Raw genomic sequence first — 13,936 nt, forward strand, 5'->3', positions numbered from 1 at the left:
TCGCTGGCCAGGGTAAGGGGTCGCAGGCTTCCAAGTCAACCTTGGCTCGGTGGATCAAGGAACCGATTTTTGAAGCCTACCGTTCTTCTGGGCTTCCGATTCCTTCAGGGCTGAAAGCCCATTCTACCAGAGCCGTGGGTGCGTCCTGGGCATTGCGGCACCGGGCGACGGCTCAGCAGGTGTGTCAGGCAGCTACCTGGTCTAGTCTGCACACTTTCACGAAACACTATCAGGTGCATACCTATGCTTCGGCGGATGCCAGTCTAGGTAGGCAGGTCCTTCAGGCGGCGGTTGCCCACCTGTAAGAGGAGGGCCGTTGTCGGCTCTTTTTATCGGGGTATTCTTTTACCCACCCAGGGACTGCTTTTGGACGTCCCAATTGTCTGGGTCTCCCAATGGAGCGACAAAGAAGAAGGGAATTTTGTTTACTTACCGTAAATTCCTTTTCTTCTAGCTCCTATTGGGAGACCCAGCACCCGCCCCTGTTCCCTTCGGGCTGTTGTTCTTTTGTGTACACATGTTGTTCATGTTGAATTGTTCTTTTGGTTCATGGTTTTCAGTTCTCCGAACATCCTTCGGATTGAATTTACCTTAGACCAATTTATAAGTTTCCTCCTTCCTGCTTTTGCACCAAAACTGAGGAGCCCGTGATGCACGGGAGGGTGTATAGGCAGAGGGGAGGGGTTACACTTTTTAAAGTGTAATACTTTGTGTGGCCTCCGGAGGCAGAAGCTATACACCCAATTGTCTGGGTCTCCCAATAGGAGCTAGAAGAAAAGGAATTTACGGTAAGTAAACAAAATTCCCTTCTTCTCTGAGCCTTCTTTTTGCATCATGAACTACAGCAAAGCCTTCAACTGTGTTGATCACCAGAAACTTTGGCATACCATGAAGTACATTATATGGGTGTGCTGGACCATCTGATCAGCCTCATCAGGGACATTGACATCGTCCAAAAAGCAACAGTCCGACTGAAACATGGTGACCCGGCATATTTCAAAGTAGAGAGAGGTGTGAGACAAGGCGGCATCCTGTCACCATTTCTCTTCAATTTATGTGCAGAAGCTATTTTGAGGAAGGCTGGAATTGCCGAGAAAGAAGCAATCAAAATTGCAGGACGAGTTATCAACAATCTTAAATACGTAGGGGAAACAACATTGATGGCAACAAGCATAGATGGAATGAAGGACTTATTACTGAATGTCAAAATTGAAAGCTCGAACATGGGATTCCTACTCAATACCAAGAAGACAAAGATATGGACAGCTGCCAGGTATGACCGACACACATTGGAGATTGACAGCGACGAACTGGAAGTTGTTGTAAAGGTCTCCAACCTACTCAGATCAATCAATCAAGATTCTTCAAAGACACCAGAAGTCAATAGGAGAATAGCTTTGGGCAAATCAACAATTGACCCCTTCACCCATGAGCGATTTTTCGTTTTTGTGTTTTGCCATATGACGGCTTGTTTTTTGCTTGAAGAGTTGTTTTTTTAAATGAAACCATGAGTTTTTTCATAGTCCAAATGCGGAAAAATTGCAAAAAAAAGGTATAATTGCACAAATGTTTTGGCGCTATTTTATTCACAGTGTTTACTATACGGTAACACTGATGTGCGGATGTGATACCTCAGATCGGTATGAGTTCATTGACACCAAACATGTATAGGTTTACTTTTATCTAATAGGTTTAAAAAAAAATTCAGACGTTTGTCTAAAAAAAGTGGCGCACTTTTTTTCTCCATTTTTCTGCAACATGTAGCCTTCTCATTTTTCAGGATATGGGGTTTGATGACTTTCTTGCATCTCGAGCTGACATTTTTAATGGTACAATTTTCTCTGACGCCTCATTGAGGGACACAGGACCATGGGTGTTATGCTGCCTATTCATAGGAGGACACTAAGTAGATGCAAAAGCATAGCTCCTCCTCTGCAGTATACACCCCCTGGCCGGGCCAGGCAGCCTCCGTTTTAGCTTAGTGTCTGTAGGAGGCACTTCCTTTCAAGGTTTGTTTATTTTTTGAGGGCGACGGTTTCCTTTTGGGACCGATCTCCCACTACCATCAACGGGCGGGAACGTGGAGTGTCGCCTCCACGTACCCCCTCCTGCGACGCTGGATCCTGGGCTGGAGGACGGGTTCCACAGACACCGATTTTACAGAGCCCAGGGCAGAGGCACAATTCCTCAGCCCCTCTTTGCAGGCTCTGAGTTGAATATGGCACCTGTGTGACTGGACACAGCAAGCTGACTCTGCTATTTCCACTGCCTGGACTGAAGCAGTGTTTAAGGTGAGATCCCCCCTGACTGGTTTTCCAGACAAAAGGGAGAAAAGACTGTGCAGGGAAGGCTCCCAGGACTGCTGAATTTACAGTATTTATTATGAGAAAGTCCCTTGCTGATTGCAAGGAGGAGAGCCCCAGGGATCCTGAACACACAGTGTTAACTTTTCTCTAGCTTGCTGGCTGGAGGAGGGGGGAAGTCCCTTGCTGAATAGCAGAATAGCCGGCATAGATAACCACCAGTGACAAGCTGTGTGCTGACTGGAGGGAGAGGGAGGAAAACTGTTGGAAGCTCCCTTCCTGCCGTTTTTTTTGCTACCGACAGCAGGGGGGGCACACTGACTTATTCTTGCCCCCCCCCCTCCCGAAAAGCGTGCGAAGATCTCCACACAGAGGTAACAGCTCAAATCAGAGTTTACTCCTTCCTGAGGACGCAGGGCCATCGGCTGATTCTGGTGAGGTGCTTGCTTCACTTGTAGCTCTGCTGACCATTGCTCCCCCTCCTGGCATACTCCTATTAGGAACATGCAGAATTCTAAGGGCACTAAGAGCGCTAAGGCTCACATAGTCTACTATTCACCCTGCACTGCCTGCCACGCTGAGCTACCACGTAAACACACCTCTTCTCTCTGTGGTTCCTGTGCCCCTATAGCCCCTCAAGACCCCCCTGCCACCACCGCCGCAACCATCAGCCCAGAGCCTAGGGCTCCCAGCCCACCGGAATGGGCACAGTTTCTGTCCCAATTCATGGAAAAACTGTCACAGAACCTGGTGCTGGCTAGGCAATGTCGTCCTCCACACCCTTCGGGGTCCCTGGACGGAACGCAGCCTGAGGATACCCCTATGGAGGATCCTTCTGAGGTAATCCGGGCACATGCTTCACCAGTTGCAGGGATCAGGAAAAGAGCACACGGCCGGGTGTCTCCAGCACTCTCTCATGGCCCCCATGACTCTCCCTCGGGAGCACACAGGGCAGGCTCTCCCACACGCTCCACGGCTTCTGAAGAGCTGGAGGAGGGAGAATGCTGTTTGTACCAGGAGGATTCCTTGGTTTCATCCTCCCCAGATGATCAAACTGCAATAGACTCCCTTATAGCAGCAATCAACAAAACTCTGCATGTGGAGGATCCCCCATCCACTACCACTGACCATGCGGTCTCCTTTAAGAGGGCAAGGAAACCCCAAAAGGTTTTCGCTTATCACCCAGAGTTTCAGGATATCCTCACAAAGCAAAGGGATAAGCCTGACAGGCGCTTCGGTAACCGAAAACTCATGGAGTCCCGGTACCCTTTTGCCTCACCTGCCCCTAAGGGCTGGGCCGATCCACCCTCGGTCGACCCCCCCCGGTCTCCCGCCTTACCACAAAGACGCTCCTGTCTTTACCCGATGGTTCCTCCATCAAGGACCCGACAGACAGACAGCTCTGCTTTTGAGGCTGCGGGTTCCTCCCTCTCGCCCTCCTTTGCCTCTGTGTGGGTCGCAAAGGCGATCTCGGTCTGGGCAGAATCCCTTAACACTTCGCTTGAGGAATCCCAGTTCACTCATACCTTCACAGAGGTAACAGCTCAAATTGCCGCTGCGGCGGAGTACCTCATGCAGGCCTCCATGGACGCTGCTACCTGCGCAGCGTTTGCCGCCTCAAATACCATAGCCATCCGTAGAGCTCTCTGGCTCCGACAATGGCGAGCGGACTCTGCCTCCAAGAAGTCTCTCACGGGCCTTCCCTTTTTTCCAGACCGATTGTTTGGCGAACGTCTGGACAAGCTCATTTCTGACGCCATGGGTGGAAAGAGTACCTCCCTCCCCCAGCTGAAGTCCAGGACGTCCTTCACCAGACGTCCACAGTCCTCGTTCCGCTCCTTTCGGAACTCATTTGGTTGGTCGACATCCCGTGCTGTCCCCGCCACCAGCCGTGGACTACGCAGGGACCGACCTTCTTAGCTCTCCCCAAAACCCACTTCGTCATGGCAGCCTAGACAGTAACAGTCCAGGACTAGGGAGACTCGGCCACGACGTTTTCCCCCCTCATAACTCCTTCGGCGCCCCGGAAGACACACTCATTGTAGGAGGTCGACTGCGGCTCTTTCAACACATCTGGACTGCCGCCACAGACGACAAATGGGTGCGAGACCTTGTGTCTTCCAGTTACCACATAGAATTTCGGACCCGACCCCCGAGTTGGTTCTTTCTCTCAAACCCCCCAAAGACTCGAAAACGACGCGAAGCTTTTTTCTCAGCAATCCACTCGCTCCAAACAGCAGGAGTGATAATACCTGTCCCAGACGAGAAGTTCAGGGGTTTTTATTCCAACCTCTTTGTGGTCCCCAAAAAGGATGGGTCAGTTCAACCCATCCTGAACCTCAAACACCTAAACAAACATGTGCACGTATGGAGATTCAGAATGGAGTCCCTAAGGTCCATTATTGCATCCATGGTCGAAGGGGAATTCCTCGCCTCCATAGACATCAAGGACGTGTACCTGCACATACCCATCGCCCCAGATCACCAAAGGTTCCTCCGCTTCGCAGTTCAGGACTCCCACTTTCAATTCGTAGCTCTACCCTTCGGCCTTGCCACCGCACCAAGGGTCTTCACCAAAGTCATGGCGGCCGCCATGAGCGTCCTTCATGCCAGGGGAGTAGTCGTTCTCCCTTACTTGGACGACCTCCTCATCAAAGCCCCCTCCTTCCGCGACTGCTCATCCAGCGTACATATCACTGTGGACACCCTATCCCGCTTAGGGTGGCTAGTGAATCTAGACAAATCATCCCCGATCCCATCACGATCCATTACCTTCCTGGGCATGTCCCTGGACACCCGTCGGGGCTTGATCTTTCTCACTCAGGACAAGGCGATCGCACTGATGATGATGCGCGGGGGGCAGTGAATACAGTCGCACATGATCACTCCAGGCTGCAGTTGCCATGGGTGATCATGCGGGCTGTTTATCCCTGCCCATCACCCCGCCCACCTATCAGTGCCGGGTTCAGCGCTGAGAGATGGGCGGGAGGATGGGCGTGCATATTAAATGAGCGGGCCCACGTGGTCACGGAAGGCTGCTACAGCCTGCTCGTGCCCCCGATGACCTGCTCCACTGCAGCACCCTCATTCCCCGCAGCCACAGTCAGACCATAAGACGCACCCCCCACTTTCCCCCAACATTTGGGGGGAAAAAAGTGCGTCTTATGGTCCGAAAAATACGGTATTTTGATAGATCGGGCATTTCTGAACACTGCGATACCAAATGCGTGTATAGTTTTTGTTTTTTTTTGGGTTTTTTTTTTAAACCCTTTAATTTTCAATGGCGCGAATGGTGGGTGATTTTGAACTTTTATGATTTAATTTTTTTTAAACTTTTTTTTATTTTATTTTTACTAGTCCCCCTAGGGGACTAAATGGATCAGCAGTCTGATTGTCATTCATTTCTGTTGATCAAAGCTGCACAGCTCTGATCAGTAGAAATGCTGCGTTCCTGTTAGTTCCTGTTACAGCCGACAGAGCAGCGGTTCTATGTCATGATAGCGACAGAAGTCCTCGCATGACCCGTCGTTACCATGGCAACCATTGGCTCTCCGTGATCGCATCACAGAGACTCCAATGGCGACCGGGAAAGGCACGTTCGCCACCACGGCCATTTAAATCGCTCTGTCACATTTTGACAGTGCGATTTAAGGAGTTACGAGGCACCGGCAGATCGCGGATCCACCCGCGCCTGATAGCCGCACATGTCTGCTGTTCAAATCTGCAGATGTGCAAGCATCGCTGCTAACGCACCGCAGCAGCCAGCAGTGATCACCACTTCAGAATTTTGGACGTACTAGCATGTCCTGAGTCGTGAAGGGGTTAAATCACTGGACAAGGTCTTCAAATTGAGGAACCTTACACTGATGACAAAGACATAGTCTGGTCTTTTTTGTAGTAACACATGGATGCGAAACCTGGTCGATAAATAAATGACAGAAGCAGAATCAACACCTTTTGAAATCTGGTGCTGGAGAAGGAAGTTATCAATACCATGGATGGCAAGAAGAATAAACAAATTGGTTTTGGAATAAATCAAGCCAGACATGTCACTGGAAGCAAGGATCACCAAGCTACGACTTGCCTACGATGGGCACCTCATAAGAAGACTGCAATCACTGGGGAAGGATATTATGGGCAGAAGGAACTAGGCGAAGAGGGAGATCATCAACCCGATGGCTTGATATTATCAGAATAACGGCAGAGAGAAAACCCTGCTGGACCGATCTAGCTTTGCCCAAAATTCGTTCATCCATCAAGTTGCCAGGGCTTGAAATCGAGCGTAAAAAATAATGTGTTATTCCACTTTGTGGCCACTAGGTGTCCTCGTAGTACTTGAACGTCTTAGCCCCAATACTGACTACACAATGAGGATATGACTCATGATGGGGAGGGAGTTACTATTAATACAGTTTTCGTGGGGTTTCCCTAGGTCATCGAGTTCGCGTATGTAATGCGTAAGGTTGAAGGTTCTTTTGATTGTACATTCAGCTTTATCATCTTGAGATTTCATTTTGTTTTCTTAAGTGGAATCTTCCTGCTTTTCCTGCCTTGTACAGTCCACACCTTTCCCGGTCCTTCCTGATCCCATTGTCATGATTTAACTCTTATTTGATCAGTGCACCGCCAATCATTGATCCTAATCGTGTCCCTTTTATTTGCTTAGATTTGGCAATCTATACCTAATTCCCAATACCTGATGCCTGGCACCGTCCCAGAATGGCACCACATCCACTAGAGTGTAGGGAGCAGCACAGGACTTGGCAGCTGCTGTGCTGCTCACAAGTGACTTCCTATTTGAGGGGTATGTTGCAATTCAGCGGATCAATGCCGGGCAAAGTCAAATGGGCACTGTAGTAGCAGTAGCTGATCCGATGGCACTACCTCTACGGACATTTCCCTGCAGATGGTATTAATTTGCTAATGCTATATGGGCTCTACGCTTGGGATTATATGAACAGTGGCACTAGGAAGTCCAGTGGTATAAGTACCGTAATTCAGCAGTTGGCATCACTAGGTCCCAGATTTGGGGGCGAGGTCAAAACGATAGCCTACAGAGTGGCGCTGATTTACGCTTTTATGCATGGCATGCAATATGTGATTTTTCCCTTGACTTTTTCCATGTCTTCTCCACAGGTCTGGAGCCCGAGATCCAGAGACTGATATCGAAGCACAAGCAGGAGATCCGCAAGTTAAAAGCGCTGCACGAGGCCGAGCTACTGCAATCCGACGAACGCGCGGCCCAGCGATACGTGCGCCAAGCCGAGGAGCAGCGGCAAAACCTGGAGCGAGAGAAGGAAGAAGTGAGCCAGAGGGAGCGTGAGCTGGCGAAACAGAGGTGATGCACAAGGGCCCGGTACACAAAAGACGTCCATTATCATTGTAAACCAGCTCTGCAACTTTCAATCTTTCATCGCGTTCAAACTTTTTTGCTTGTTGTCAGTGATCGGGAACAGTATTGTTTCTTTTTACTGACTGGACAGTAACAAACTCCCGGCTGTGATCAATATTAGTTCTGTACAGATTTGCAGTCTCCCCATGCAAATATGCACGTTCCTGTTCATTGCGAGCAAGCTGAGATCAGGAAAAATTGAGACGCCAAATTAATTATACTGGACGGCTGATGAGATTGTGTGACGGGATTAGCATTTAAAGAGGTATTCCACCCTGAAACGTTTAACATTGGAAAGGTGATCAATGCTAACGCAAAGGGGGGTCGACCACATGGACCCCCACTAATCAATGCATTGAGGTGACAGAGATAATGCGGCTAAGCGTGCTGACTGCCACTCATTCATGGTGGTTCCTTCTCTGCAGATATGAGAAGCAGCTGGTACATGAGGAGCAGTCCCTGCAGGAGCAGCGCAGGCGACTGTATAGCGAGGTGTCCGAGGAGAAGGAACGGTTAAAGATGCAAGCAACCAGGTGAGAGATGCCACATGCCAGGATTTCCAGTCTCTTCATAATGGAACCTGCCACTGCCAGGAAGAGGGATGTAGTGACCAGGACCCACTGTAAAGGACCAGTCTCTGAGCTTTTTCTTTACATATGTTTCATGAAATACTGGTTATTCTCCGCAAAGTAATAATTCTATAGAATTTTTTCTTACATCTGTGCTCCGCATGGTCCCTCTATTATCCTCCTGGAAATATATGCATACATTGACCCCTGCGTGTGACTAATCCCCGCTACACAGTCTGGCTATGAAATAGTAGGGGTAAGTTATGACAAGGATAATGTCAATAACAGTTTTCCAGGAAGAATAACAGAGGGTTGGCACAGAGTTTTAAGATTTGAAGCTCTGGCAATGCGTAGTCACTGACATATGAGGTGAGCGAGTTGGCCTTCCTTAAAGGAACATTGCAGAATTTTTAGGAGTGGGGTATTACAAGGCGACCATAGACAGTCCTGGTTAGAACCTCTGCTCCATCCGTTCCTGCATTAGATATAACAAAAGTGCCACAGACTTTTGCAGAAGGAAAGACGTGTCCTGAATGGTTGCTACATTCTTGATAAATCTCACCCTCCCTTCCCCAATGTGAAGCAGATTTTGACCCGTCCTCCATTTCTACGTGCGTCATTAATGTGTTTGTCTCCCAGGCAAAGAGCAGAATTGGACGAGCTCCGGAAGCAGCTAGAAGACAACTGCGCCCTGGCCACCCGCGTCCTGAAGGAAGAGTATGAGAAGAGCAAGGAGGAGCAAGACCGGCGCCACCAGGTTTTAATAAAAGTCCTTAACATTGACAATTAATGCGTGAGTGGAGGGGGTCCTACCCAGCCCCCTACCGAATTCAGGAGCAACCCTTCCACTACACTACCCAAAATAGCCACCGCCGACTGCATGGGGCAATGTCTCGTCCATCAGCTCTCCTTCGGACATGTAACAGTCCACTATGTCCTAAAAGTAGGAGCGATAAGCTCTGAAACATGCAGAGGGCTCTAATGAGGGGACCTTTTGTACAAAAATAGAACCTATTTTTGTGCATAAATGGGGTCTGTCCTGATGTAATACCCCTTTCCAAAAATATGAGCTAATTTCACCTCCTGTAGGTGTTGATTGGGGTAAGGCCAAATGGAGCAACGGGGTTGCAGCAGTAGAGAGTACAACCGAGACCCGCTGCTGCAACTCTGAAATTGCTTATTACATTGATTTGCAAGTAAATGGCTGTACCCCTGCAAAATCAGGTGTCCAATCGCCCCTGTGATCTTTGGCTGCAGCCCAGGCGGTCCAGTTGGCCTCACCCCTGATTGATATAAACAATAGTGATCCTGTTATTGCTCCTTCCCTTGTTATCACGGAGACAGAGTATTCCCTGGTGGCCATAGGTAACATTTGGTCAGTTGATCTAACACTCTAAGGTCTATGGTTACATTGTAGTGGTTGCTGAGAATTCTAAAAACATGGATGCTTTCTTGTGAAAACAGTACCACTGATATGCACAGGTTGTGAGTGGTATTGCGGGCCATCTCCTTTTGCTTCTATGGAGCTGAGATGTAATACCAGACGTGACCTATAGACATGAGAGGCGCTGTTGCAAGAAGAAAGCAGCCAGTTTTTTTTAACCTGGACAGTTCCTTTAAATTTCCATAACTTTCACTTAAATCACAAATTATGGGATGTTTGAGCCCCATCCAGGACTCCTAAATAACCCAGAATTTTCTCTTTCAAAACAAATTTGCAGTCCGGTAAGATAATGCCACGTAAGATGGGACTTCTGACTGGTGTGTCGATCCGGCTCAGTTCACTTTTGCGTGATGGTGGAGCTGTCGCAGACCAACGTGGTGTTTGTTCTTTGTCTTGTGACAGAAATTGCAACATTTCTCTTTCTGGTCGATTGCAGATTGAGCTGAAGGCAATCAAAGAACGTCTGGAGATAGAGAAGCAGGCGTGGGAGCAGAACTACAGGAAGAAGGAGGTAAATACAGCCGAGCATCCTGCTCCACCAGGATAAGTCTCCTCAAGCGAGAGCTGGCAAACACAGACCCATATCAGAGGAACATGTGCAAATAATGTCAAACATTAGACACACAACACATAATTACGCAATTGCTTTAAGCATAGAGGTAAACAAGGTATAGGGAAATAGAAGGGACACAAAAAGGTAAAAAGTGCTCGTCGCGTATGGTCCAGCCATCAATATAATATTTATTTATAGAGCACCATTGATTCAATGGAACCTTACATGAAAAGGGGATACATAGGAAATACAGATATAAATTACAGTACACGAACTAATAATGAGAGACTGGTACAGACGGGTGAGGGCCCTGCCCTCGGCCTACATTCTACAGGATAATGAGAAAGAGAGTGTAGGTCGAGGGTATGTGGCGACCCCAGCGGTGATGACAGCTGGGTCATTGCAGGGTGTAGCTTTCCTGAACAGATGGATTTTCAGGTTCCATTTTGAATGTGGCGGATAATCGGACGTGTTGGGGGCACAGAATTCTAGAGGGCGGGGGATACTCGAGAGAAGCCATGGAGGCAACTGGGTGAGGAACGTATGAATGTGGAGGAGAGAAGGAGGTCTTGGGAGGACCGGAGATTACATGTCGGAAGATATCTGGAGACTAGTTCGAAGATATACAGAGGATACAGATAGTGGATGGCTTTGTAGGTCAGTGTTCGTAGTTTGAACTGGATACATTAGAGAAATGATATCCAATGAAGGGAACTGTAGAGAGGAGAAGCAGAGGAGAGAGGTGGATTATCCGTGCAGCAGAGTTAAGGATGGACTGGAGAGGTGTGAGTGTTACCAGGGAGGCCACAGAGGAGGATATTGCAGTAGTCGAGGCGGAAGATAATGAGGGCATGCACTAACATTGTAGTAGATGCAGGGTTGAGGAAAGGATGGACTCTTGAAATATTTTTGAGTTGGAGGCAGGAGGTGGAAGAGTTTGGATGTGCAGTTTGAAGGACAAGGCAGAGTCTAGGGTTACTCCAAGGAAGGGGAAAGCATGATGTTGGTGATAGATTGATCAGGTTGGGGATGTTAGCTGAGATGGAGGAAAGATGAGGTTTGTCCACATTGAGTCTTAGGAAGTGAGAGGAGAACGAGGATATGGGTGATGGACACTCTGGGCTTCAGAATAGAATCAGTATCGACTGAAAAAATCTAATAATATGCGCCATAAATATAAATCATACGGGCAAAAAGCCAAATGGGAACTCAAACAGATATTAATCTAATAAAGAAAAGGAGTTCAGACCCATAATGAAAAAATACAAACATTTTTTTATTAGACAAATTATTACAATAAATAATACTGTTTGCTAAGATTATATATAAGATGGTATTCAAATGTATGGAGGTATAAGTGTGGACACTAGGGGAGTCACAGAACAAATGCTGAATTCAGAGCAGGGAAGCACAGGAAAAACTCAGTGTCAGACAATAATACTAATTGATCAACAAAGGATCCCCATATGGCATATACTGTAGCTCAAAGGGACCACTCAGTTCAAAAGGATAGTGAGCAACAAAGTGATCAGAAATTAATCCACCTACTTACCCATAGTAACCCTGCACCTGGACTGTGACTCACCGACCCCAGCGCCACGTTTCGCGTAGGGCTTCCTCAGGGGGACGTCCGTTGGAGGACGGAACGGTGGCTCAGTGGTTAGCACTGCAGTCTTGCAGCGCTGGGGTCTTGGGTTCAAGTCCCACTAAGGAAACCAACTACAAGGCGTTTGTATGTTTTCCCCGTGTTTGCGTGGGTTTCCTCCGGGTACTCCAGTTTCCTCCCACACTCCAAAGACGTGCAGATAGGGACTATAGGTTGTGAGCCCCAATGGGGACAGTGTTGCCAATGTATGTAAAGCGCTGTGGAATTAATAGCGCTATATAAATGAATAAAATTATTATTATTATTATTTAGTAGAGAGTTGCAGAAGTCCAGATAAGGATGTAATAAGAGCGACTTTAAGATGTTTTGCAGTTTCCATGTAAGAAAAAGTCAGATTGTAGAGATGTTTTTGACGTGCAGGTGACATGAGCAAATGAGTGATCAGATATAAGGAGTGAAGAAAAATTTCTTTATCGTTCCTTTGGGAGACCCAGACCTTGGGTGTTTAGCTTCTGCCTCCGGAGGACACACAAAGTACTACACTTAAAAGTGTAGCTCCTCCCTCTGAGCCTATACACCCCCTGGTGAGCCAGTCACAGCCAGTTTATTGCTTTGTGTTCAGGAGCCATACATCCACACATGCATTCTCATATGATTTTTTGCTTTTTGGAAAGAGATTGAAGAATTGCGGGTCCACGTCTGGACTCCCGGCATGTCCCTTCTCACCCCACTGTGTCGGTGGTGTTGTAAGGTTGATTTCCAAGGCTGGAGCCTTACATGCCGTGCTCCTTTACCATCCCTCCTGGGCTCTGGATTGAAGTGGGAGCCAGCGCGGTCTCCATGCCTGGCAGGAGTCCGGTCTCCGTCCACAGCCCCTTCAGGACCCTGCTGGACCGGAGCACTCATCCCCAGGGACCTGGCCCTGCGTCTCAGCAGCTAAGTACCTGAGACGTTCATATGTTGGGGGTCCCTGTCCTTTATTGTATGGGGAGAGTGTGTTGCTGTATTTGTTTTTGGCATTTCCGGCGGGTTCTCTGGCTTTCGCCCGAGAACCGCGCCGATGGTGCCTGCGCGTTGGCCTCGCTGCTCAAATTTAGGCCCCAGCTTCGCCGGAGGCCTAGTTTCTGTTACCTGCCCTCGCATGTCACTCATGCAGAGGGACAGGCACGGCTCCTCCCGGCGGCCGTCCTGCATAGGGGAGGGACACTCCCCACTGCTTGTGCGTGACTCCTCCCCTGCAGGTCTCTATGGCCCTCCAGATCCCGCTTTCCTACAGGGACGCCCCCTGTCCCGCCCCCTCTCTTCGCTCCGGCGGCCATTTTCATGGATAGGGTTCACTCTGCGCTGGGCCATCCTGCACTCTGCATCCCTGCTGAGGTGCTGTGCATTGGGGGTCCGGGCTTCGGGATCTGGAGGGCACACAACACCGCTTCCAGCGGTCTGGTAAGCCACAGCCGGTCTCTGGTTGTGGACCTCTGTATATACTCCCTGGGGTTCATTCTCTTTGTAGAGGCTGTCCCCACTCCAGCAGCATGTCTCACACGAGGAGCAAGGCCCCAAAGCTTTATACTGTATGCGCTGCATGTAAGCTCCTGCTGCCTGAACCGAGCACCTATCCACATTGTGTTGTCTGCTCTAACTTGGAGGTGCCACAGCCTGGGGTCTCACCCCCAGTGGTCTCTCAGGCTGCTTCTGCACCTGTGGCTGAACCCCCGGCCTGGGTAGAGTCCTTCTCTAGGTCTATCTCCCAGTCATTTGCTGAGTCCATGGGACTTCTGTCCAGGACTTTGATGAATATGCATCAGCCCCCTTCACAGGGTGCCTCTAATGCTCTTGCTAAGGGTCCTTTAGGATCCCTATAGCTCACAGAGGATTCATCATCAGGGCACAGACCCCGTCCTCCTAAGAGGCGCCGCAGGGTTTCCCCTCCCTACTCATCCCGCGGTTCTGATTCAAGAGCTGACTCGCAAGATGAGGAGGATGCCTTTACAGGGGGCTCGGAGGCTAACTCCATGTGCCCCATTGATCTTTCCGAGGGTGACTCAGAACTTAGTGACTTGATTGCTTCC

At 49.0% G+C, this 13,936-nt stretch overlaps 1 protein-coding gene across 4 annotated transcripts in view; it reads left to right on the forward strand.

The window, feature by feature from the left end:
• The window catches only part of CEP131 (centrosomal protein 131), a 202,330-nt gene that overhangs the window by 174,098 nt on the left and 14,296 nt on the right, over positions 1 to 13,936 (forward strand). For all 4 annotated transcript variants that reach the window (XM_075350711.1, XM_075350714.1, XM_075350713.1 and 1 more), the window contains 4 exons: positions 7,440 to 7,641; positions 8,121 to 8,228; positions 8,904 to 9,021; positions 10,145 to 10,219. In XM_075350711.1, the coding sequence (XP_075206826.1) occupies positions 7,440 to 7,641; positions 8,121 to 8,228; positions 8,904 to 9,021; positions 10,145 to 10,219 (503 nt within the window). The remainder of the gene's footprint in view (positions 1 to 7,439; positions 7,642 to 8,120; positions 8,229 to 8,903; positions 9,022 to 10,144; positions 10,220 to 13,936) is intronic.

The sequence above is a fragment of the Anomaloglossus baeobatrachus genome, chromosome 5, assembly GCF_048569485.1.
Source record: "Anomaloglossus baeobatrachus isolate aAnoBae1 chromosome 5, aAnoBae1.hap1, whole genome shotgun sequence".
Classification (NCBI taxonomy): Eukaryota; Metazoa; Chordata; class Amphibia; order Anura; family Aromobatidae; genus Anomaloglossus; species Anomaloglossus baeobatrachus.